Source organism: Culex quinquefasciatus, chromosome 3, assembly GCF_015732765.1.
Source record: "Culex quinquefasciatus strain JHB chromosome 3, VPISU_Cqui_1.0_pri_paternal, whole genome shotgun sequence".
In the NCBI taxonomy this organism is placed as follows: Eukaryota; Metazoa; Arthropoda; class Insecta; order Diptera; family Culicidae; genus Culex; species Culex quinquefasciatus.
The window spans coordinates 18329919-18355218 of NC_051863.1; the positions used below are offsets into that span (position 1 = coordinate 18329919).

Sequence of the window (25300 nt, forward strand, 5' to 3'; positions counted from 1 at the left end):
TATAATATACCCTTATTTTTAATTTTAAACATAATTTGCTTTAGTTGTCAGAATAATTGACATCAAATAAATATTAATATTTTTGGCTCAATCTCAAACATTGGGTTGCCAAAAACTATTCAAACTGAAATTCGAAAATTCGAAAACAGATTTTCATTTGGTTTCTAATTCCAAATTCTAGTAAACATTTTCCTACAAACGATGGTTTCTCGGAGTAGCGAAATTTGTTTTTTTTTTTCAATAAAAACGTTTCTTAATCCACCATTAGGTGGTTGGTGCCTTCCTCACATTTACAAAGTAATAATGAAAATAAGTTTATGAAAAAAATATATATCTGATACAGACTTTTCCAGAAAACATGCAGACTCTCATTTGAAGCAACGTGGCAACCGGGCGTTTCGCATCTGGCACGACTCTCGCACGTAAACAAAAAGACCGGGCCTTTTGAGGTTATGCAAAAAATCACCCTTTTTTGTAGATAGAAAAATCTTTTTCTTAGCATAACTTTTTAAATACTTTACTTAACAGAATAAATTTAAATAGGGTCTTATGGGACCCCAAAACGAATCGAAAAAGGCCGACCCGGCCAAAACCGGTTCAGCCAGTTCTGAGATAATCGTGTGGAAAAAAAATCATGTCTACTCAGATCCCCACAGACATTTGCTCAGAATTTGATTCTGAGTCGATATGTACACGTGAAGGTATATCTAGAAGGTTTATTTGAGAAGTTCAATTTTCGTGTGATTTTATAGCCTTGCAAAATTTGTTCACTTGAAAAGATGCACCAAAGACTCTTTTACAATCGTCTGTGAAGCTTAAGATCCGTGCTACAAAATGCGCTGATTACATTCAAATGTTATTCAACGCACGAGACAACAAGAAATGGTTTTCCTCTGTTTTTTTATTCAAAATGGTTACGAGTCAAGTCGAACGAGTAAACGTCCAACTATTGGTTGGTTTCGTTCTGGCAACTCACAGGGAAGAGGGAGACCTTTCAACTGAGCATTACAAACCGATGAATGCATAACAAAGGGGAGCTGGCTCAATTTTGGGTCTTCAAAAATCGTGAACGCTTTCCAATGATTTGGCTTTTGAATTGCGATTTAGGTTTAACTTTTCTCAGTGCGTTTCACAAAGATCCATAGTATATAGCATGGTTTGAGTTGGATAAATAGTCACGTAACCAAACATTTCTGAGTACACAGGTTTCCTCTGGAGTCTGGCTTCTGCTCGTGTCGAACCACTTGTTAAAACTTACTTTATTGCCGTTGGTAAAGGGGCGGCCAATAGAAAAATGCCAAATGGCGCAATGACATTTAATAAGTTTCAAATATCAGTTTAAATGTCGAATTGAACTCGTAACAATTGAATTTGCTCAGAGAAAATTAAATTTCAGATGGAAAATATAAATTATGAAAGCAATTTTTTTAATTGTAAAAAGGAGCAATAAAAATTAAAAAAAAAAAACAAATTGTTGCAGAAGTAGTTATCGCAAGTGCACAAACAGTCCGCCAGTGGTGCCAGCATGCCTTGGACCGATTATCACCCTCATTCCTTTATTGCGTAACATCAATCTATCGTGCTTTGTATGGTATCAGAGAAGCTTTGTTTATGTGTATGAAGGAAGCCGGGGTAACCTCGTGCAGTTCCGGGGTTTGATGGATTGCGGTGAGCTTTTGATAAGTATTTTGTAATTATTTTGTTTTTCTGCGTACAGTTGAATTTTCTTTTTTTAATTGATTTTAGGGTATTAAATTCCGAAAGTAACTAAATTTATAAACGGCTACGTTTAAATTTTTATTTTATTTTTCAAATCGAGAGGCAAAATTTGTGTTATCATATTTTTTATTGCAATAGTGCAAGGTGAGCAGTTCTTTCAGATTTCGGTCATTCGATTTTTTTTTGTATTTTTTAACCCGACTGAAACTTTTTTGGTGCCTTCGGTATGCCCAAAGAAGCCATTTTGTATCATTAGTTTGTCCATATAATTTTCCATACAAATTTGGCAGCTGGCCAAACAAAAATGATGTATGAAAATTCAAAAATCTGTATCTTTTGCAGGAATTTTTTGATCGATTTGGTGTCTTCGGCAAAGTTGTAGGTTTGGATATGGACTACACTGATACACGGTAAAATTTTTTTTGTTGATTTTTTATTTAACTTTTTGTCACTAAAACTTGATTTGCAAAAAAACACAATTTTTATTTTTTTTATATGTTTTAGATGACATCAAATGCCAACTTTTCAGAAATTTCCAGGTTGTGCACAAAATCTTTGAACGAGTTATAAATTTTTGAATCAATACTGTTTTTTTTCAAAAAATCGAAAAATTGGTCGCAAAAATTTTTCAACTTTATTTTTCGATGTAAAATCAAATTTGCAATCAAAAAGTACTTCAGTGAAATTTTGATAAAGTGCACCGTTTTCAAGTTAAATTGATTTTTAGGTGACTTTTTTGAAAATAGTCGAAGTTTTTCATTTTTTTTTTAAATTAGTGCACATGTTTGCCCACTTTTGAAAAAAATATTTTTGAAGAGCTGAGAAAATTCTCTATATTTTTCATTTTTTGACTTTGTTGATACGACCCTTAGTTGCTGAGATATTGCCATGCAAAGGTTTAAAAACAGGAAAATTGATGTTTTCTAAGTCCCACCCAAACAATACACCCTTTTCTAATGTCGATATCTCAGCAACTAATGGTCCGATTTTCAATGTTAAAATATGAAACATTCGTGAAATCGATCTTTTCGAAAAAAATATTTTCAATTTTTTTAAACCAAGACTAACATTTCAAAAGGGCCAAACATTCAATATTACGCATTCAATATTTGCAAATTCTTGTAAAATCCTTCAATTAGTGAATTGATTTCTGTGGAAAAGAAAGTCCTAAAATTTATCAATCACTTCTTCGAAAAAAATAGTAGAATAAAAAAAAACCATTGAAAATAACATTGCATTATCTATTTATATGGTTAAATTATGTTTTTCTCAGTTTGAAATAATTAAAATTCACTGGAAATCTTTTTTATTTACACCTTAGTTTTTCGTTGAAATTAAGGTTCTATTAATTAAAACAAAACCAAATATATTTTTTTATTCACTTAAAATATTGCTGATTGAATTGCTGTGATCCCTACAATACATATATTTTTGAAGCTTGATAAATAGATTGCTTAGGTTGATCCACTAAGGTTATGAAGATCGATTAATCAAGTTTTTATTCCATCACATTTAATTTTATGTTTTAAAAACGTAGTTGACTTTATAGCTGTCGGCCACTATTGCTAGTACCAACCACTAGTGTCTTCCTTTTTATCTACAAGGACTTCGCCGCCCTGGGCTCCTAAGTGTATGGAGTATGGCACGGAGCGACGGCGCCGAATACCCATATTTACACAAAGAATTTTAGAGCGCCCGCCGCGGGATTCGAACCGGCTACCTCTGGATTGTGAATCTAGAGCGCGGTCCGATTGATCCACACGGGCAGGACATTTTATGTTTTAAAGGAGTTAATAAATTAAGATTTTTGTATTTATTAATTCAGTTACAAACTGTTTATTCTGGACTGGCTGTTGATGTTTACATTGAGAACGATCAGGATGCACTGATCATTTACAGTTCAAAGTAATCTCAAAATTCCTATGTTCAATTCTTCTGTCCATAAAACATAGATAATTGTCATTATTCAATAAGTATTGTACGCAAATAGTTTCTAAAGGGAACTAAATTGCCTAAGCATGATGAGAGGGCAAATAGGGTAAAATGGGCTATTTCAAACAATTCCAAAATATAAATATTTAATTCACTTGGTCATCTTACGCATTACAAAGTAATTAATCTATCACCATATTTTGAAAATTGCTTCGAAAAACAATTCAAATTATATGAGATATTTTAAAAAGGGGGCATGGTGTAAAATAGGAAGTTTCAAATAATTCCAAAATAGTGTCTTTCAATTCTCATGGCCATTTTATACAAATAACAGTGATTAGTTTATTAAAATTTTACGCAAAACAGTTATAAATAAATTTAATTAGGAAAAATTGGAAAAAATGGCCCGTGGGGTAAAACGGGTTATGATGAATGATCCTAAATAAGCATTATTTGATTCTTGTGCCGATTTTGCACGCATAGTAGAAATAAGTTTACGAAATTCCTACGCTAAATGCTTTAAAAAGGAGTAAATTTACCGAAATTCGCCAAAAAGGGCTTATAGGGCAAAATGGGTCACTCCAAATGGCTCGAAAATGTCACCATTCGATTCTCCTGCTAATTTTACATCAAAATAAGTATATAGATATCCTATAATTGTTAATATGGTTAACTTGTAGAGTGAAAATCAAGAAAATTCAAATTTTTAGGACAAATGGGGCAAAATGGACCCTTTCCCGTCATTTCCGGTGGGTTTGCTATGCGCCAAATGATTCCTGTGATTTTTTTTCAGAAGAAAAAAACAGCGGTTTCAATTTAATGGGATTAGAGGTGGGTTTCCGCCCAATGCAATGCAATTGCAATGCTGTAGAGCAGGCCTGCCCAACCTTTTCGGCTCAATTTTCACATTTTTGATCGCCAAAATTACAATTGTTGATTTTTTCATGGTTTCTTTGATGGAATCGGTTCTCAGATGACCAGTGAACATAACTTTACCAAAAGTTTGAAAAAATATTTATACAAGTTGTTTTTATCTACATTTTACGTCAAAAATCAATCCGGCCCGCGGGCCGGACCAATTTTTCACGTAAAACTTACATAAAAACGACCTGCAAAAATTTGTTTCCATACTTATATCAAAGTTATGTTCACTGGACATCTGAGAACCGATTCCATCAAAGAAACCATGAAAAAATCAACAATTGTAATTTTGACGATCAAAAATGTGAAAATTGAGCCGAAAAGGTTGGGCACTGCCAATGGGCAGGCCTGCTGTAGAGCGAATAATTTGATTATTTTTTGATTTTTGAATTTGTAATTTGTAAACAATCCGTGAAATTTCTAAGAAATTTTGTATTTTGGGATAGTGGTTCCCGTGAAAATGTTTTTTTTATTGTTATGTTAAAATTTGATGTTAAATAAACAAAAAACTCAAATTGAACATGAAAGCTTTTCTGCTAAGTTTCTTTTGAATAATGAATTTTAAAGGAAAATATCCTAAATAGACACCGTCCACTACTCTTGAAGCCTCACAAGGGTCGCCTACTCTCCGTGATATGTTGTCTGTATGTTTAGTAGGAATTGAGCAGTTTCTACTGCCCGAGCTCGTAGCAGTTAGTTCCAGAGAACATTCGAGACGTTCGTTACTTACGATGAGCATTCCGAGGGCTTCTGGTGTCGTCTTCGCGTACGGAGTTATTGCTTTATTTTTGTTGTTGAATTTAATTGTAATGAGTTTGTTTTCTTCTTCCTCTTCTTCCAGGTTTCATTAGGATGTGCCAAACACTGAGTCAACAGTGATAAAGAAACACGTTCAGCAAAAGTGCATTCAACGGCGCGGAATTAGTTGCAGTTCTATAGATTAGTGCACTATAGTGGTGCATGTGTTCCGTTTGCTGTAATACCCTGTAAATTGCGCGCCCTTGGTGGTATTAACGTGTGTAGTGGAACTATTTGAGCAAATATTCCAGCTGTATTGTTGTGCACACTAGCGCGGAGACGACGACTACGTCGACCACCACGTACTAAGAGGTGTACTAAGTGCAGTGAAAAAAATAATACAAAAAACCAACAAACGGTACGTCGTTAATTTGCAAACCAAAGTGCATTTGCTGACTGTTTTGTTGGTACTCGTTTGATGGGCCGTTATTGTGTATGAGTTGCACGACGTAGCACGCAGTGAATATGACGGCGATGATCTGGTGATGATGCAATCTTCTCAGTAGTGCCAACAACTGATACAAGCTGTACTTACTTGTGGCATGAGTGTGGATTAGTGAGTCGACCATTTTGGGACAAATGTGGAAAAATCAAAACGTAAAGTGTCAATCAAATGAAGGAAATTTACAAAAATGAGTAAACTTTGCTGTTTGAAGAACTTAAATAATAAGTGGATGAACAATAACAGTGTTAAATAAGTAGTGAAATACGTAGTGAAAGTTACAGTTCCTCACTGGATTACAAATAAAGCGAAAAGCTGCAAAAAGCACAAGTAAGTTCTTAAATGAAGGCGCATGGTTGACGTGTTCGTTTGTTTAAAGCTAAAAGCGCATCCTTTGATAACGTCCAAAATAAGTGTTTCGATTGAAAAAGTTAGAAAAAAAATAATGGAAATTTTCTCAGCTTGAATTTATTTTATTTTTTGCTGGGGTTCTTTCTTTAATAAAGAATTTTGAAATTGCAAAACAGTGATCATTTTCAGATAGTGTGTGAAGTCATTTTTAATTGCAAATTTAAATTTGCATCCAAAATTAAATTTAGAATGACAATATTACATCTTAAACTCTTACGCAGGGGTAAACAATTTTTGATGAAGAAAATGAAAAAAAAAAAAATCACGAAAAACTGATGCTGAAAGAAGTGTTAAGCCATCATTTGTTCCAGAAATTTATATTTTTTTTAATCTTATAAATTTATGACTCTAAAAACAATAAGTTTTATGCTATTTCTATTAAAACTATCAATTTATTTTATTTTAAAGGCTGTTAAAAATCCACAAAACATTATTTTTTTCGCACACGTTTAATTTTTTTTCTGATTTCGAACAATGCAGCTATTTACGTATCTCAAAATATTGTTTAAAGATGTTATTCATTGACCTTATTTGGCCACTGCAAATTTTATTCCAAGTTTTTGTGCTCACCAAACTTTCAAAGTTTTCTTCAAAAATCAGGGGGCAAGAAAAAATATTAATGAAAATTTACATTTTCGTTGAAAAAAATCTTGCATAAAAATGCATAATGGTTTAGTTATGTAGTTTTTTTTAAATTAAAAACTTTTTAATCGTTTTAGAAATTTTAAATTTTGGGTCAGCTGACGAAAAAGCTAAAAAAAATATTTTCATAAATTCATTGATGTCTTGCATTTTTTTTTATATAATCGTAAATCTTATGATATATACAGCAATTTGTGATACTTTTTGCCAACAAATTTTGAAAAACAGGCTTGAAATTTGAAATCTACTTTTTGAGCAATTCGCTCAGATTTCGATCATTCGATTTTTTCTGTATTTTTTTATCCGGCAGAAGCTTTTTTGGTGCCTTTGGTATACTCAAATAAGCCATTTTGCATCATTTGTTTGTCCATACAATTTTCTATACAAATTTGGCAGCTGTCCATACAAATGAAAATTCAAAAATCTGTATCTTTTGAATGAATTGGATAAGGACTACACTGAAAAAAATTATACACGGTATTTTTTTTTTGGTGATTTTTTATTTAACTTTTTATCACTTAAACTTGATTTGCAAAAAAAAACTATTTTTAATTTTTGATATGTTTTAGGGGACATAAAATGCCAACTTTTCTGAAATTTCCAGGTTGTGCAAAAAATCTTTGACCGAATTTACAATGAAAAAGTACTCTAGTGAAATTTTGATAAAGAGCACCGTTTTCAAGTTAAAGCCATGTTTAGAAAACTTTTTTGAAAATAGTTGCAGTTTTTATTTTTTTTAAATTGGTGGGCAAACATGTACTTTTTGAAAAAAAAGTCCGTTCTTTTCGAGAACAATATTTTCAAACATTGAAATCAAGACTTACATTTTAAAATGGCGTAATATTGAATGTTTAACCCTTTTGAAATGTTATTCTAGATTTAAACTTTTTGAAAATATTGTTTTCGAAAAGATCGAACAATTTCACGAATGTTTCATATTTTAACTTTGTAAATCGGACCATTAGTTGCTGAGATATCGACGTTAGAAAATGGTGGGTTGTTTGGGTGAGACTTAGAAAACATCAATTTTCCTGTTTTTAAATCTTTGCATGGCAATATCTTAGCAACTAAGGGTCGTATCAACAATGTTCAAAAAAGCAAAATATAGAGAATTTTCTCTTTTCGAAAATATTTTTTCAAAAATTGGGCAAACATGTGCACTAATTTAAAAAAATTAAAAACTGCGACTATTTTTAGAAAAGTTACCTGAAAATGGATTTAACTTGAAAACGGTGCAGTTTATCAAAATTTTACTAGAGTACTTTTTGATTGCAAATTTGATTGTATTTCGGAAAATGAAGTTGACAAATTTTTGCGACCAATATTTCGATTTTTTTTAAATACAGTATTGATTCAAAAATTTATAACTCGGTCAAATTTTTTTTTGCACAGCCATGAAATTGCTGAAAAGTTGTTATTTATTTCCCCTAAAACATATAAAAAAATAAAAATAGTGTTTTTTGCAAATCAAGTTTTAGTGACAAAAAGTTTAATTAAAAATCACATTTTTTTACCGTGTATCATTTTTTTTCAGTGTAGTTCTTATTCATACCTACAACTTTGTTGAAGACACCAAATCGATCCAAAAATTTCTTCAAAATATACAGATTGTTGAATTTTCATACATCATTTTTGTATGAACAGCTGCCAAATTTGTATGGAAAATTATATGAACGAACTAATGATGCAAAATGGCTTCTTTGGGCATAACAAAGGCACCAAAAAGTTTTAGCCGGATTAAAAAATTAAAAAAATATAAATTAAAAAAAAAAACGATTTCGTACAGAATTGCTTTTTTTTGCCCCTCTGTCGATTTTGACCAGAGCAAAGGGAACAAAAACTTTAAATAACTTTCAAAAAAATAATAGAAAGAATGATCTCGTTAGTTTTTTTGCTGGAAAATAAATTGTTTAATTTGTAATAGTTTTGGTTGCACAATTTTGAAAATCAATCTTGAATTATTTTATCTTCTTGTTTTTATCAAAATAGTTTAGTTTAGGAAATTAGTTTTTGTGGATTTTGCAATGAGCTAATATTAAGAAATCAGCAAGTGAAAAGATTTTTAAAAATAATATATAAATTAAAAAAACGAGTTTATGTGTAAAGAAATGCTCATCATGCTCAATTTAAACTTTAATTTAAAGTTTTTTGCACAGATTTTAGGTTTCTTGGAAAAAGTGAAGCATTTTGTCCATTATTTTACCAAAATTTAACCTTTTACTACTTTTCCTTGATTTTTACACTAACCAAATAGCTCTAGGCCAGTGTTTCTCAACCGGTGAGGAATTCCCCCCCCCCGGGGGGGAATTTGGCCATTCTAGGGGAGAATGAGGGTTCAATAGAAATTCAATGTCTTAAATCATTATGTGACACATTGTTTGCAACTTTCAGTTTCTTTGATTAGTAATAACAATGTTTGTTTTTTTTTTCCAAAAAATAATTATTAATGTTGAAAAAAAGATTTTTTAAATATTTTTCAGGCATTAGTATTTTCTTTTAAACACAAGCAGATTTGTTTGTGACCGATTTTTTTTTGCTGGTTTCTGTGAGATTTTTGTACACATTTTAACAAGAATATCTTTTTGATCAATAATTGGAAATTGAAAAAAAGTTGTTCAAATATTATTTAAGATTGTTTGAATTCTTCACATATTTTTGAGTAATCTGTCTTTTGCTGCAGATAATTATTAATTTTATTTAATATTTGTACATATTTTATAATTGTATTTATTTAGTTTAATGCGTAATTTACACTTTAATTTGCTAAGAATTTTTTTTATCTTTTTGCAAACCTAAAAAAATGTAATTATATTTGTGTACCAGTAAAATAAAAATAATGGGAGGGGGAATGAAGTTCTTGCAAACCAGTCAAGGGGGGAATGGATCGCAAAAGGTTGAGAAACACTGCTCTAGGCGTTGGAGGGACAATTGTTAAAAAATCTGGACTTACGATATCACTTTTTGTACCCAAATTTGTTGTGAATATCGTTTTTCCGCATCGTTTTTTTTTATTTACACTTTTTTGATAATTTTTTGTACCATTACAATGCATAATGCATTTGTGATATTTTTTATTTCGAAATTTGAAATTAGTTTTTCAAATCCTAAAAAAGGAAAAAATATAGTAAAAATAAAAAAAAAGCTTAAATTAAATCAATATTTCCAATTCTTCATTTCGACAGTGGGAATGACCAAACAGCAGCAACAGCTCCAGCACAGTCTGTCCCATCGACAGTCACAAAAGTCTCACAACAGTGGCAACGGAGGTGGTGGCGGTGGCGGCGGCAGTGGCAACAACAACTCTTCGTCCCAACAGCACCTGCCCAAAAAACACACCGTCCACTGGTTCCGGAAGGGGCTCCGGCTGCACGACAATCCCGCCCTACGGGAAGGCCTCAAAGATGCTGCTTGTAAGTTTGATTATTGTTGTTATTTTTTCAGCAACGAGTTATTTTTTACTAACGAGTAAATTTTTCCACAGCATTAAGGTGTGTGTTCGTAATTGATCCCTGGTTTGCCGGAAGCTCCAATGTTGGCATCAACAAGTGGAGGTAAGTTATTTACTAATTAAGAACGTCTTTTTGTTGTTATTTACAGGGTTAGCCAAAACAAACGTTTCAACGTTTACGTTTCACGTTTTGCAATAATATTCATCATATCGAACTTAGTTCGTTCAACTTTCGCATCATGCCAAAATTATGAATGTATTTTATGAGCTTAACTAGTTTCTTAGCATTTTTTTTTTGCGTGAAAGATAGAGCAGTTTGGATGCGTATAATAATAACGTTTTAGCAGCCGGTCTAGACGGTTCCAAAATAGATGAATTTAAAATAGTTTTAATTTCAATACTGGTAGGCCTTCAGAATCCGGCACTGCCACGATTCGATAAAATTCACTGTTATGTGGTTTTATGGTGTTGAATATAAAATAGCATCTATTTTTAGAATTTCTGCACAATTACCTTAAATAAATATGGTTTGGTTCTTGAAAGAAACAAAATTTCATAATTTGAATGTAACCGAGATAGAAACAGAAGCTAATTTTTTGGAGACATCGGTATGTTTTGGCAGAACATATGTGTTTTGAATTGTACAATTGTACAATTTTTTTTTTGTATCGTAACAATTATCACAATAGGCTATGGGTTTGATTTTACAGAGCAATTCCAGCTCAAATAAGGAATTTTTCTGGTACTTTTGTACCCGACCCTCTCCGATTTCAATAAAACTTTGTAGACATGTTATCCTAGGTCTATATAAGCCATTTTTGTGTATATGGAGTCAATAGTACTCGAAAATAACATTTGAGAAGGGCGTAAGGTATTTAAATATGTTTGTATTTTGTAATTTAAGAATTACTGTATCTCGAAGCCGTCGCGTCGTATTAAAAAGTGGTCGAATACAAACTTGTAGGAAATTGGACGGGCTTTCTGAAAAAAATAAACACTGAAACAAAAATACACGCCACATCTATGAGATTTTTTGATTGTTAAGTCTAAAACTTAAATTTAAAGGTGATGTCACGATTTTTTTTCGTTCAAAATTTTTGAGGAAATAGCCTAAAATGTTACAAAAAGACTCACGAAAAATGCAAGACGGTATGTCTTTCCTAAAAAAATACAAAAATCATTTAATGAAACTGTTTTTTTGAAAAGTGGTTTAAACGTCAAAATTTTCAAAAACCGATAGTGGGAATCGATTTTCCAGATAATTTTACTTAAAAGTCTCCATATTGACCATTGTCCTAAGTCCATTCTTGCGAAGTTACAGCGGTTTTAAACATAAAAATGTTGAAAATACAGCTTTTTTGGTGGTTTTTGGCATTTTCTATAAGACAGACTTGATTTTTCAGTCTCGAAAATATTTTTACCGGAAAGCTCGTCCAATTTCCCATAAGTTTGCCTTTGACAGCTTTTCAATTGGATGAACAGAATCATCAAAAAACCTATTTTTTCAACATTTATATTTTTAAAACCGCTGTAACTTTACAAGGATTGTACTTAGAACAATGGTCAATATAAAGACTTTTATGTATAATTGTCTAGAGAATCGACTCTCGTGTTCAGTTTTTGAAAATTTTGATGTTTAGAGCACTTTTGAAAAAACAGTTTCAGTAAATGATTTTTGTCTTTTTTAGGTGAGTTGCATTTTTCGTGAGTCTTTTTGTTACATCTTAGGCTATTTTCACAAAAATTTTGAACGAAAAAAAATCGTGGGCTCACCCTCAAATTTGACTTTTAAACTTCAAAATCAAAAAATCTAATAAAAGTGTTTTTTTTTCTTTCAGTGTATTTTTTTCGGAAAGCCCGTCCAATTTCCTACAAATTTGTCTTTGACCACTTTTTGATACGATGAAACGGCTTCGAGATACAGCAATATTTAAATTACGAAATACAAAAATATTTAAAACACTTACGCCCTTCTCAAATGTCATTTTCGAGTGTAACAGGCTCCATATACACAAAAATGGCTTATATAAGCGTAGGATAACATGTTTATAAAGTTTCATTGAAATCGGAGAGGGTCGCGAAAAAAGTACCAAAAAAAAACCTGTTTTGGGCTGGAATTACTCTTCTGGCAAATATAATAGTACTGAAAAGTACCTTTTGCAATGCCGCTGTGAAACTACTTGCTTTTCAGGTTAAGGAGCTATTTCACTAAGGCAAACAAATAAACAAACTCGCACTATTTGACAGTTTGCCTGCTTTGTTTGTTTGCCTAAATTTGTTTGTACAAACGTCAGCCTGCATACATTTTGCCTTGTTTGCGGGTTTGGCGAACTGTCAAACAAGAAAAAGGGCGATTTTGTTTGTTTGTTTGTTTGCGGTAGTGTAATAGCTTCTTCATTTTTGAATGACGAAACGGCCTTCTTTCTTGCATCAAAATAACATAATCGAAAAATATTACTTTTCAATACAAGTGCTGATAAGCTTTATTTTTCAGCACACAAGTGAGTGCTTTAAAGTTGTAATTTTCAGCACTTGTATTTTAAAGTAATACTTTTCAAGACTGTTTTGTTTTTTGACACGGCAAACGTTTTATTGGAAGTTTCACTAAAAATCCCAATTTAGGCTTGAAATTTTGCCACCCGCAAAGCAAACTGTCAATATTTTTGAGCGTTATGTCTTCATATTTTTTTGTACAAGCTTTAAGCTTTTATTTGAAAATCATAAAATTTATTGTTCATCAGGAAACAATACATTATTTTTCAAAAGAAATGTTACGTTCAGAAGAAAATGATGAGTAAAAATGGTACACGTGATATAGGGCGGACCATAAACAACGTAATATAAACTTTCCCTTCAATAGTACCATGCTACTTCCTCATTTGACCGGAATCTGTTTACGCTATAGGTATAGCGACTGACTGTCTGTACCTCTCGGCGATAATTGTGTAAACTGTGTGTGTGGGAGGAGGTGGAGAAGAGAGTCATTCTGTTGCGCGAGAGTTCGTAGTGAGCCCAAAGTCACGTGGCGATCAATGTGAGGCTTTGGTTATGCTCGTCGTAACGTACAGTTTTTCCGTCTGTTCAGTAGCAGCTTACGCATTTGCCCATTTGAGTGAAAAAGTCTAAAACCGTTATGTATCTTGAATTTTGTGGGATTTCGAGGCACTTTGTTACTTTGAAGACATGAGTTAATGAATTGAGAATTATTATGACGTGGAAAAAAATATCTGACACCCTTAGATTTGAACCACAATTAACAATTTACCCCAAAACGCACAGTCACCGTTCGCACGTTTTGAATCCCAAATGACCACCATGAGTCCCATTTTTTTCTTTCTTTTCACTCTTTTGCCCAGATTCCTGCTGCAGTGCCTCGAAGATCTGGACCGGAATCTGCGCCAACTAAACTCGCGCCTCTTTGTGATCCGGGGCCAGCCGGCCGATGCTCTGCCCAAGCTGTTCAAGGAGTGGGGCACGACATGTCTGACCTTCGAGGAGGACCCGGAACCGTTCGGGAAGGTGCGTGACCACAACATCTCCGAGATGTGCAAGGAGCTGAACATCGACGTCATTTCGGCCGTCTCGCACACCCTGTACAAGCTGGAGAGGTTGGTACAAAACGGATTTTTAAGGATCTTTGAATGCTTAACTTTTGAATTTCTCTCCGTAGAATCATCGAAAAGAACAACGGCCGGGCCCCGTTGACCTACAACCAGTTCCAAGCGATCATCGCCTCGATGGACGCTCCGCCGCAGCCCGAGCCGGCGATCACGTTGGCCGCCATTGGACGCGCCGTTACACCCCAGTGTGATGACCACGACGACAAGTACGGCGTGCCAACGCTGGAGGAGTTGGGCTTCGAAACCGAAGGTCTCAAACCGCCCATTTGGGTGGGCGGTGAAACGGAAGCGCTGGCCCGACTCGAGCGGCATCTGGAACGTAAGGCGTGGGTAGCGTCCTTTGGACGGCCCAAAATGACCCCACAATCGCTGCTGGCCAGTCAGACCGGGCTGTCCCCGTACCTCCGGTTCGGATGTCTCAGCACTCGCCTGTTCTACTACCAACTGACTGATCTGTACAAGAAAATCAAAAAGGCGTATCCGCCACTCTCGCTGCACGGGCAACTCTTCTGGCGGGAGTTCTTCTACTGTGCGGCCACCAAGAATCCAAACTTTGACAAGATGGCCGGCAATCCGATCTGCGTGCAAATTCCGTGGGATCGGAACGCGGAAGCACTGGCCAAGTGGGCCAGCGGCCAGACCGGATTTCCCTGGATCGACGCCATTATGACGCAACTGCGCGAGGAAGGTTGGATTCATCACCTGGCCCGGCATGCTGTGGCCTGTTTCCTCACCCGGGGTGACCTCTGGATCTCGTGGGAGGAGGGTATGAAGGTATTTGAGGAGCTGCTGCTGGACGCGGATTGGTCGGTGAATGCTGGCATGTGGATGTGGCTGTCGTGTTCGTCCTTTTTTCAGCAGTTCTTCCACTGCTACTGTCCGGTCAAGTTTGGACGGAAGGCGGATCCGAATGGGGATTATATCCGGCGGTATTTGCCGGTGTTGAAGGTGAGCCTTGCTTAAAATGATATTTTTCAGGTTTTTTTTAGAAAAACATGGGTTTGATAATTTGACTTATTTCAAGTGACTATTTTTTGTTTCAAAATAAGTATATATCTAGAGTTTTTTTAAAGGTCCTCTAAGCTATTGTGTTTCAAAAAAATGTATTCAAAAAAGTCTAGATATATGCGATAATTTTTAATATGCCCCAGATTATGTTTTGGCACACAGTTATGAAATTCAAAAGTCCATATGACAACATTATTCACCACTACAAGGATTCGAGCTGAAAAAAATAGGAAAAATAGTTTCAGAGAAAACCCACAAAAAGTTAACAAAAAATGGACCCTGGATGTGCGATCATGGACAAACATTACTCCTTAGACCAAAGTTTCGCGAAAATCGAGAAAGAGACTTTTGCGGGTTGGGAGAGAAATCAACCTTATGAACAATTTTCTGAAAATAATTATTTTTTGCAGTTTTTGGTTTGGTAAAAACTAAAAAAACATCAAAAAAAAATAAAAAAAATTAAAAAAATATAAAAATTATAACAAGCCATACTGTCAACTACTGGATGCAAAAAGTGTTTTAAAATCCTCCCACTAACATTTACACACAGATCCTCTGTAATTGCTCTTAGATTTAAGAAAAATGTAATTACAAAAGCGACTAGGTCCTGACCAGGTCCCAGTACCGAAAAGGACCGAATATAAATAATTTTAAAAAGTGTTTTAAAATGCATTTTACACTATAGTTAAGTTGTTTTGCAATCATTTGTTTTCAAAAAATGTAAGATTTGACGAAAGCAAAAATTTCAACGAAAAAAAAAATTGAACATTTTCGAAAAATCAAGAGATTTTTAAATCAACCCAAACATGCTAAAAATGATTCTGAACGCAAGGGAATGCATTTTAAATTGATTTAAGCTGATTGCACTTAAATTTCTATTGATGTTTTTTGAAAAAAAAAATTGTTTTGCTCCCTGATTTTTGGGCCAACTGGGGTGGGAGACAAAAACTTTAAATAAAATTTGTATCAGCCTTAGGTGTCTTCGGAAAAGTTAGCACTTTTAGAAAAAAAAGTTACACTCCAAAAAATGACCATTTTTAAAATTGGACTTTCACTCACAAAAAAAATGCGCATAGGGGCAGGGGGGGCAGAATGGCCCGCCTAAGTAAAATGCGCAAAAAACCATAGAAAAACATACAAATTTATGAATTCAGTATAGTAGGCTTATGCTTTGGGATGTTCCCTTCAATGTTGTATACTGGTTTGATGAAAATTTTTCGATTAAAACTATTTCAAGCAAAACATTGTAAAACGTCCAATCTCATTTTTCAAAACATTGAGAAAAACGAGGATGAAATCTGCGGTTGGTTTTTCAATTCCTATTTCGGACATAATTGGCCAACTGTGATTATCATTCAAATAAAATGCGTGAAACTAGATGTGTTATGCATCTCCATATTCAATTTTATGCAAAAAGGTGATTATTCCTTTAAAATTGATGAAAAAATAACATAGGCCTGAAAAAAAGTTATCAACATGCGGGTTCGGATTAAGCCCTTTGCGTTTTAGAGCCTTTGTAAACATTGGCGTGTTTCATTTTCCATTTGGGCCTTATGTCAAACGACCAAACACGACGGCAGGATTTGTTTTTGTTATTGTTTTGTTTTCTGGCCTCGAAGGCCAATCCAAAACAAATTTCGTTTTCGTGTTGGGCCAGCCCTCTGTCACTGCCGCCATGTTTATGAAACCAAAATATTCGATAACGAACATCAAGAAAACAAAGAAGAAAAGCACGGTGTCTACTGTCAGATTTTGAAAAATAAACAAAGTGTAGAGACGTTTTTTTTAATTATGTTCTTTTTCACACGTTACACTTGCTGCATGTCCAGGACTCTTTAAAGAATGTTGGAAATTTTTGATCCTCGGTCCCAGATGTTCCCGGTCGAAGCGGATTTTTGCTTTAAATTGGATAAAACTACTCCTGCTTCTCCGGCTGCTCATCCCGCCATCCGATTCAAGAGCTCCTTTGAATCCGGCCTCATACACACACATAATATGTCCGGAAATCTGCCCTAGATAAACAGGACCACTCGCGTGACCACTTCAATCGAATTTTGTAAAAAAATTACACCAAAATATTATTTTTGGTTAACCTCTTTCGCGTTCGCCATTTCCCTATTTTGATGTAAACAATCAGAATACACCAATACTACTTCATCCAAAGCTTTGTTGATGGTGGGCTCTTCACACATACTAATGCACATTCTCTATCCAATGCATTGTTTATGGTGGGCTCTTCACACATACTAATGCGTGGGCTCTTCGAGGTTTTGGTGACTGTCAAACGTTCCAGACGTTTACAGTGGTGCCAGGGGGCTGTGTTGGGCCGTTTGAATCAAAAATATATTTTCGCTCATTTATGTTAATTTAACGGTTAATATCGCGTTTTTTCTTACAATTTCTGTTGTACTTCGAGTATTCCTGCATTCCAAAGGGTAAGTTCAAACTTTTAGAGTTTTGAAGTGCATAATAAAGTTCTTTTTTTTGGCAGGAAAGTTCGTGATCCTTAGAAGGCTAAAAAAGCTCACAAACTTGGATAAATATTGCCGGTAGGTGCTCCAAGAAAAAGGGTAAGGACATTTGAGGAAGGAAGAACTTCGCACGATGCCGATGGAGACGATTGTTGCAACCTGTACGTTGCCTACGGGTCGATGGCACCGACGGATTGACCGGCTACAACCAGGAGGAAAAGGAGTCATCGGTGCGAATGTACTAATCAACGGGTAGATTCATCGGAACTTGCGACATGGAATAGCAAAGAAATGGTTTATTTAATAAATTTATGTAAATAGTGCGTGTTTTGTGTTTGTAAAAACCAGAAATTGACTAGAATCATAGAGTGTAGGATTTGGCCAGAAATACTGGGAAATATTTATTTTGAATAAATCTCTGTTAGTGGAAAGGTTAATTCGTTAATTGGAGACGTCGCAGATGGTGTTCGAACGTGGAGGATTTCGTCCGGATCAGTCGAGGTGGCCCGGTTAAGTTTGTCAAAGGACGAAGAACACGTGCAGCTGCTTCTGGTAGCAGTTTCTTCCCAACAGTTGCCTTTATCGATTCTTCACCAACACCCTCCTCCTCCTCGTCGAAGCAGTCACAGTCACCTGAGTTTATGATCGCGTCCGAGGCCAGCATGTTCTCGTTTCAAACACTGACACAACTGCCACTCCGGATCAATGTTCCGGCGACGAAAATTTAATGTTGGTGCTCGTGCCGTCGGCCCGCTCGTGTGGCCACCGTTTGTTCCGGAGCTGATCCCTGGTGTAGTCGTTGGCGGAGATAGGTTCCACCCTGCTGATCTAGTGAACAAAGTACGCAGCGGATGAGCTCCGCCTGAATAAAATATTCGAGGATTGATTGGAGCGAAACTCGGACGAGAGAACCGGTGCCTTGGTCGTTCAGGCTGTCGGAGAACCTGCCACTCATATGACACTGGAAACTTTCCATTTTACAGGTGTCCTCTAAGAACCTAAAGCATGAATATAGTTTTACCAAGCCGGTTCCGCTAGCAGACTTACACTTGGGCAATCTGAATAATCTTATTCGGTAGCATTAAATTGCATTTCATTTAATTAAGTAAAACATCTCCAGAACCATGGGAAATCACATCTTGGAGGGAAGAATTGGTCAAAAATGCCTGAGATTTTTCATTTGGGTCAAAATAGCGGTTCTAAAGCAGAAGGCCAATGTTGGTTTCGATTGTTGTTTGCAAACAAAATCTTGATTGTCCCTGGGCCAAACACGATTCCAAAACAAAACAACCCAGTTTTCACATTGGACCTTAGAAGGAAAGGGTCTATGAGGATTTTGAATCCAAACACAATGTAATTGACTTTGGCCTTATGTAAAATAGCGATTTTTTCAAAGAAACATCATATTGTTCATACTTTTCTCGATATGTAGGGATAGTTTAACTCCCTTAGCATCGATTACAGAGAAAATCTGGTTTGTTTACATTTTTGACTTTGGTCCTTTTACATTGTTTTGCTTGATTTTTGGTGCACTTTAAAAAAAAAAGTTTTTTCGACTACTTTTCCATGGTGCGGGGCAGAATGGGCCACCTTAGAAAACAAGCCATTTCGTCTAATACAACGTTGAAGGGAGATAAGAAATGACTTAAGGGACCTTTCTAACATAGTTTCCATGCAGTTAGACCACTTTCATAAAAATAGTCACTTACCAAAACAAACATTTTTGAAAATAGTGTTAATATTAGGGTGGGTACGGATTTTGAAAAGTTCTCAGATCAAGTTCTGGTGTGGTTCCCCTTGTAGGGCATAACCATAGGGACTCTCACGCCAAATTTCAGCTCATTTGGTTGAAAACTGGCTTGTCTCAAGCGAGTTCAAGTTTACATGGGATTTACTATGGGAAATTTTGAATTTTCGTTCATTCGCTCCTACAGGCTTAAGAAAAACATGTAGAAACTTCTAGGATGGCCAGAAATGAACGGAATCGTCTGGAGAACAACTTTCCCTAAGAGACCAGGTCGATTCGTTCAACCCCCATCGAGCTCAACGGCAATACATCCGGGGTTTTCGGAATCAACGGTTTTCCCCAGAGAAGCATCAAATTTTTCTTAGCATGCTATAAATGCTTGATGAACACCGCGACGCCACATGTCAAACAGTCAAAACCACGTGGACTAGCATCGCCTATGAAAAATTACTTTTTATTACTTTTTGAACTATAGAATTATCATTTATGGTAATCCTGTTACTATTTAGCTGTATGCTAAACCTCCAAATAAGAAAAAAAACTGTTATGGTGCAAATTTTACAATCACGTGGTAGCTGTTTGACATGTGGCGTCGCGGCATTAAACGTGATTTGTGAAGCTACCAGGAGCGAAATAATCCAATTAACTCGAATTTCGTAACTTTTGATTGTTTTTATAAGGCAAAAAAAGGGTGGTCCATTCTGCCCCCAAGTGGATTTTAATTTAACACTTCCACCACCAAGCCTCTAAATGATTTGAAGGTTCCGTTGTTGTTTGCATACCTTGGTAGTAGCATCTAGTAACATTATAAGCATTGTACAACATTTTTCAAACAATCCAACTTTTCAGAAAGCTTATTTAAGAACCTCGAAATAAACAACATTTGCGTGGTTTTTTCAATAAATTTACATTTTTGCTCATAATTCGAAAAATACAATGAATTCAAACTTTGTTTTCGGTATGGTGATGTTATTTGACGTCCTATAAGACCCTTGCCCTACGGTTGGTCTAAATCCATTCTAAAGCCCAAAACCAAGGGTGGCCCATTCTGCCCCCATGGGCCATTCTGCCCCCCCTGCCCCTAATAACTATTTATGAAAATTCTAATTTTTGGATTTGTTTCAGATTACCTACAAAAATGCCATCTTTTGAGCAATGGCAATGGCACAAGTTGCAACATGGTTAAAATGTATTTGGCAGTGTTGCCATTTAAAAAAAAAGATTTTTGAAAAACTTTGAAAAAGGTTAAAACAAAATTTACTTTTAGTTTAGATGTAAAATTTTATTTGAAATCGAAATGTACGTTAGATAAATTCCGATATCGTGCACCGTTTCAAGTTATAGCCACCTAAAGTTATTTTTTTGTTCACTTAACTTTTTTTCACCTTTAGACCAAGCTCGACAATCTGTGAAAATATAATATATAACAACTGCCACCAAACCCGGAAATGTATTTAACTTATATTTATTGATTTGGTTCAAACTTTTTGGGGCCTTCCATATTTCCATCTCCATACAGTTTTGGCAGCTGTTGATACAAGTATTGATGATGACTATTTAGAAAAAATAGATACACGGAAAAAATGGCGATTTTTCAATTAACTTTTTTTTTACAAAAAATCAATTTCCTAAAATCCGTATTTTTTTAAAATGTTTGACATTTTTTATATGTTTTAAGGGAAAAAAACACCGCATCTTTGATACCATTCAGAAGTATAGACCAAAATTTTGCCGACGAGTTATTTTTTTTAAATAGTGATTTTTCCAAAAAAAAAAATACTGGGGTACATACTTAAAATTGTTTAACATTTTTTTATTTAATGTAAAATTGAATTTGCAATCGAAAAGTACTCAACTTTTTTTTTTTTTTTGATAAAATGCACCGTTTTCAAAACATAGCCATTCAAAGTTAAATTTTGTCCGAAAAATTCTGTTTTTTTTTTAAATAGTGTCTTTCATAACTCGCCGAAAAAAAGTTGGTCCTACTTCTGAATAGCTTAAAAGATGCGAGGTTTTGTCCCCGTATACAAAACAAAAATTCAAAAATAAAAAAAAAATACGGATTATGGGAATTGGATTTTTAATGATAAAAAGTTAATTAAAAAAACACATTCTTTTTCCATGTATCTTTTTTTTTAAATGGTCCTCATCAATACCTACGACTTTGCCGAATACACCAAATCAATCAAAAAATTCCTTGAAAAGTTGCAGATTTTCGAATATTTACGTACCATTTTTGTATGCACAGCTGCCAAAATTGTATGGAGATTTGTATGAGTGAACCAATGACACAAAATGACACAAAATGGAAGGCCCCCACAAAGTTTGAGTCAAATCAAAGAATGTTTGAAAACGGCCGATTTCGTAGAGAATTGCTCATCAATAACTTATCAAATTTGCGTCCGATTTTTAAAGTCAAAAAATAATTATTGTGATAATAAACAACATTATTTTCAAAACATTCGAATCAATTCCAATTTTGATATTGTCGAAAAAAGGGGTTAAGGCCATTTCAAATGTTGAGGTTTTTTTTTAAAAAATAAAGAAAATATAATTATTCCGTTTATTTTTTGAAATACTTGCAGAGTTGTCGACTCCGTTCTCAAGATACAGATTGTTAAATCTATGAAGAGACTTTTTGTATGAACAGTTGCCAATATTGTATGGAACAAAATGACTTCTTGGCCATATAAAAAGTACACACAAAGTTTCATCCAAATCCAAACATCATTAAAATTAAATTAAAAAAAATGCTTGTTTTTGAAAAAAATGTTCTAGTTTTGTTGCTCTAATTAATATATCAGCGAACATAAATCTAGAGAGAAGTTAAATGTAATTTTTGTATAAGAATTTTTGATCCAAAATGATTTTGAGTTGAGTTGAGTCTAATCAATCAAAGGATAATCATCGTTCTAAGCCTCAGAGAATAGCTTAGAATGTTTATTTTTGCGAAAAAAAAATCTAATTTTTTCATACATTTTTTTAAATTTATTTGAAATTTCAAAATTAAAAATCTGGCAACATAGTTGGAAACCATGTACACTTGAATAGAAATACATATTACTATGCAAGGCAAAATGTAGCAAATTTTAATGATAGATGTTGGTAACAACTTTGTTGTACATTGTAGGACAAGTATCAGGACGACCCTTCTGCTAATCAGAAAATATGATGAACTGTTAACCCTCTCAAAATTAATAACTATTCCATAAATTTTCTAAAACATTTCAAGACAGTGAATGATAAAGTTATTTAATATTTAATAATCTTTTCAATTTCTCCCAGAACTTCCCAACCCGTTACATCCACGAGCCCTGGAACGCCCCGGAAAGTGTCCAACGGGCAGCCCGTTGCATCATCGGCAAGAACTACCCCCTCCCGATGGTGAACCACGCGATCGCCAGCCGGGCCAACATGGAGCGCATCAAACAGGTGTACCAACAGCTGGCCAAATATCGCAGCCCATCCCACAACAGCAGCTCCCTACCAGCTTCCGCAGAGTGTGGCACGGAGAAGGGTGGATCTGCCATTGCCGGCGTAATGACCGCGGCCAAAGTGCAGCACATGAACGCGAGCAGTTTGAACGATAGTCCGAGTCCGACCACGATCATGACCAGTGTCAACAGTTCGGGAAACTACATGTGCCGGAGCAATCCATCCGCACAAAGCGAGTACCAGCATCAAGATCAGCAACGTCACCACCACCACCTCCACCAACAACAACAGCAACAGCAACAACAGTCGCAGCAGCGTAGGTCACCGGGTCGTCAACACTCGGGCGATCATCAGTATAACAATCTGCTATCACACCAGCAACAGCACCAGCAGCAGCAGCAGCAACTGGCCAGTTCCGCATACATCAAACCGGAAAATCCGAGCATGGCGGTCAACCACAACAGCACCGGCAACTCGACCAACACCAACACCACCAACGACGACCTAATGAATGCACACTTCAATACGCTGCAAGATCAACTCAACAACAGCATGTCCACGCTGGGCGGCTCGTCCGAGTACGAACGAAACCAGGAAAATCTGTACAACAGTCAGTTCAAAGTGGAGTACTCGGACAACTTCAACTCCGGCTATGGCATGAGGAACACCGAGTTCTACGGCTGCCGGCGGGACGATGACCCGGTGCTGCACTTTCACCAGGAGAAACAGCAGCATCACCAGCAACAGCAAAACCAGAACCAGAACCTCGACGAAGGAAGTTATAAGCAACCTCTGAAGCCGTTATCCCCGGACGGGCAACAGCAGAACGCGATCGCCGAATGCCACCGGAGACAGCAGCAGTTGAACGCTGCTGACCTGCAGCAACAGCAAAATCAGCAGCAGCAGCAGCCGATGCAGCAATCGCCCTGTGGCGAGGACAAACTGTCCACGGTCGACTAGGTTTCGAGTTGCGTTGTGTTGCTATAGTTGTAGGCTTCTAGAATTATTCAAGCTGATATACTTGTCGTGATGCTGTTACGGGAGTTTCCGGTTTGAACTAATAAATTACTGTTTTTCGCGAGTGATGAACGGTGGTGTTGAACGATTCTGGTCCGAAAGTCCTTGTCTAACTGTTTTGAACTGAAAAAGGTAAATGGCACATTAGGATGACAAGAAAAAAATAAAATTTTGTAAAATCTCAAGATATTTCCACTGACTCGATTCTTTAGGCTTCATTATAACTATAATAAGTTAGGTACTGTGCCAATGTTGAGCCAAATCGGTTAAGGTTAAGGGGTCGCTTTTTATCGTTGAAGTTTATATGGGAAAAATCACGAAAATGTATGCGGAAAAACATCGCTTTAGGATTTTGGCTGCAGTTAGCGCAGGCCTCGCCCAAAAAAAAATCCTACAACTTTGTCGAAGGGTGCAAGAAGATCCAAGTTGATCGTAATATTCAATATTTGGCCTTTTTAAAATGTTGTTCTTGATTTAAAAATTTTCGGAATATTTTTTTCGAAAAGATCGGAAAATTTCACGAATGTTTCATGTTATAACATTGAAAATCGAACCATTAGTTGGTGAGATACCGACATTTAAAAATGGTGGGTTGTTTTGATGAGACTTAGAAAACATAAATTTTCGTGTTTCTTTTTCTTAAAGTGGCTCTATCTCAGCAACCCGAGGTCCAATCTTCAATGTCTCTTGGACAAATTTATAGCAAATTTTCTGAACTTTTCAAAAAAACATATTTGTAGAAATGGTCACTCATGGTCACTATTTTAAAAAATCGAAAAACTGCAAATATTTCACTAAAATAAAACTTTCGGTGGCTATATCTTGAAAACGGAGCCCTTTATCAACAAATCTGTAAAGTTTGCAGATCTTTTCGATTTGCGATTGCAAATTCAATTTTGCATTAAAAAATAATGTCAAATTTGTTTTTGTATAAAACTTTGATTTTTTCCAAGAATCACTATTTTTTCAAAAAATTATAACTCTGCGGCAGGTTTTTTGACCATGTTTTTCTATGGCTCAAAAGTTGCGGATTTTTGTCCCCTAAAACATATCAAAAAATCTCGAAAATCAAAAAAATACATATTTTGGGAAATTGAGTTTTTGTAGAAAAAAGTTGATTAAAAAATCTGCAAAAAAATTTCCCTGTACCTATTTTTTCTCAATAGTCCTCAACAATACCTACAACTTTGCCGAAGACACCACATTGATCAGAAAATTCACTCAAAAGTTACAGCTGTTTGAATAATTACATACCATTTTTGTATGGATAGCAGCCAAAATTGTATGGAGACTTGTATGGATGAACCAATCACACAAAATAGTTTATTTGGTCATAGAGAATGCCCCCACAAAGTTTGAGCCAAATCAAAAAATACAAATAAAATCCATTTCCGGTTTTGGTAGAGCTTTTAGGGTGTTTTTTAATACCCCTGACTCAAGGCGGTTTCAAAAACACCCAAAAAGCATGAACTGGAAATTTGTATTATTGGACCTTTAAAAAAACTCCAGATATGAACTCTAAGAAAATTAATTTTGATATATGATTATTTGTCGTTTACGTCACATTGTAAGCCTAATGCTCTAATGTACATAATAAGTCATACCAAAATCGATGTTTATAATCTGCACAATCATGTTTGACCACAAGAAAGTAGATTCAATCTCCGACCGTTTTAACAAATCTCGGAT

At 35.3% G+C, this 25300-nt stretch overlaps 1 protein-coding gene across 2 annotated transcripts in view; it reads left to right on the plus strand.

Annotated features, from left to right (window-relative positions):
* Positions 1–23683, plus strand: part of LOC6053355 (cryptochrome-1) — a 36256-nt gene extending 12573 nt beyond the window's left edge. The window contains exons 1-7 of one of the 2 annotated variants that reach the window (XM_038262376.1): positions 5210–5338; positions 5414–6142; positions 10048–10275; positions 10347–10416; positions 13670–13921; positions 13984–14881; positions 22445–23683. In XM_038262376.1, coding sequence (XP_038118304.1) covers position 6142; positions 10048–10275; positions 10347–10416; positions 13670–13921; positions 13984–14881; positions 22445–23554 — 2559 coding nt within the window. In that variant the 5' untranslated portion in view covers positions 5210–5338; positions 5414–6141 and the 3' untranslated portion in view covers positions 23555–23683. Of the gene's footprint in view, positions 1–5209; positions 5339–5413; positions 6143–10047; positions 10276–10346; positions 10417–13669; positions 13922–13983; positions 14882–22444 lie in introns of those variants that run through there. The other variant, XM_038262377.1, reaches the window with a different exon arrangement.
* Positions 23684–25300: the final 1617 nt, after the last annotated feature.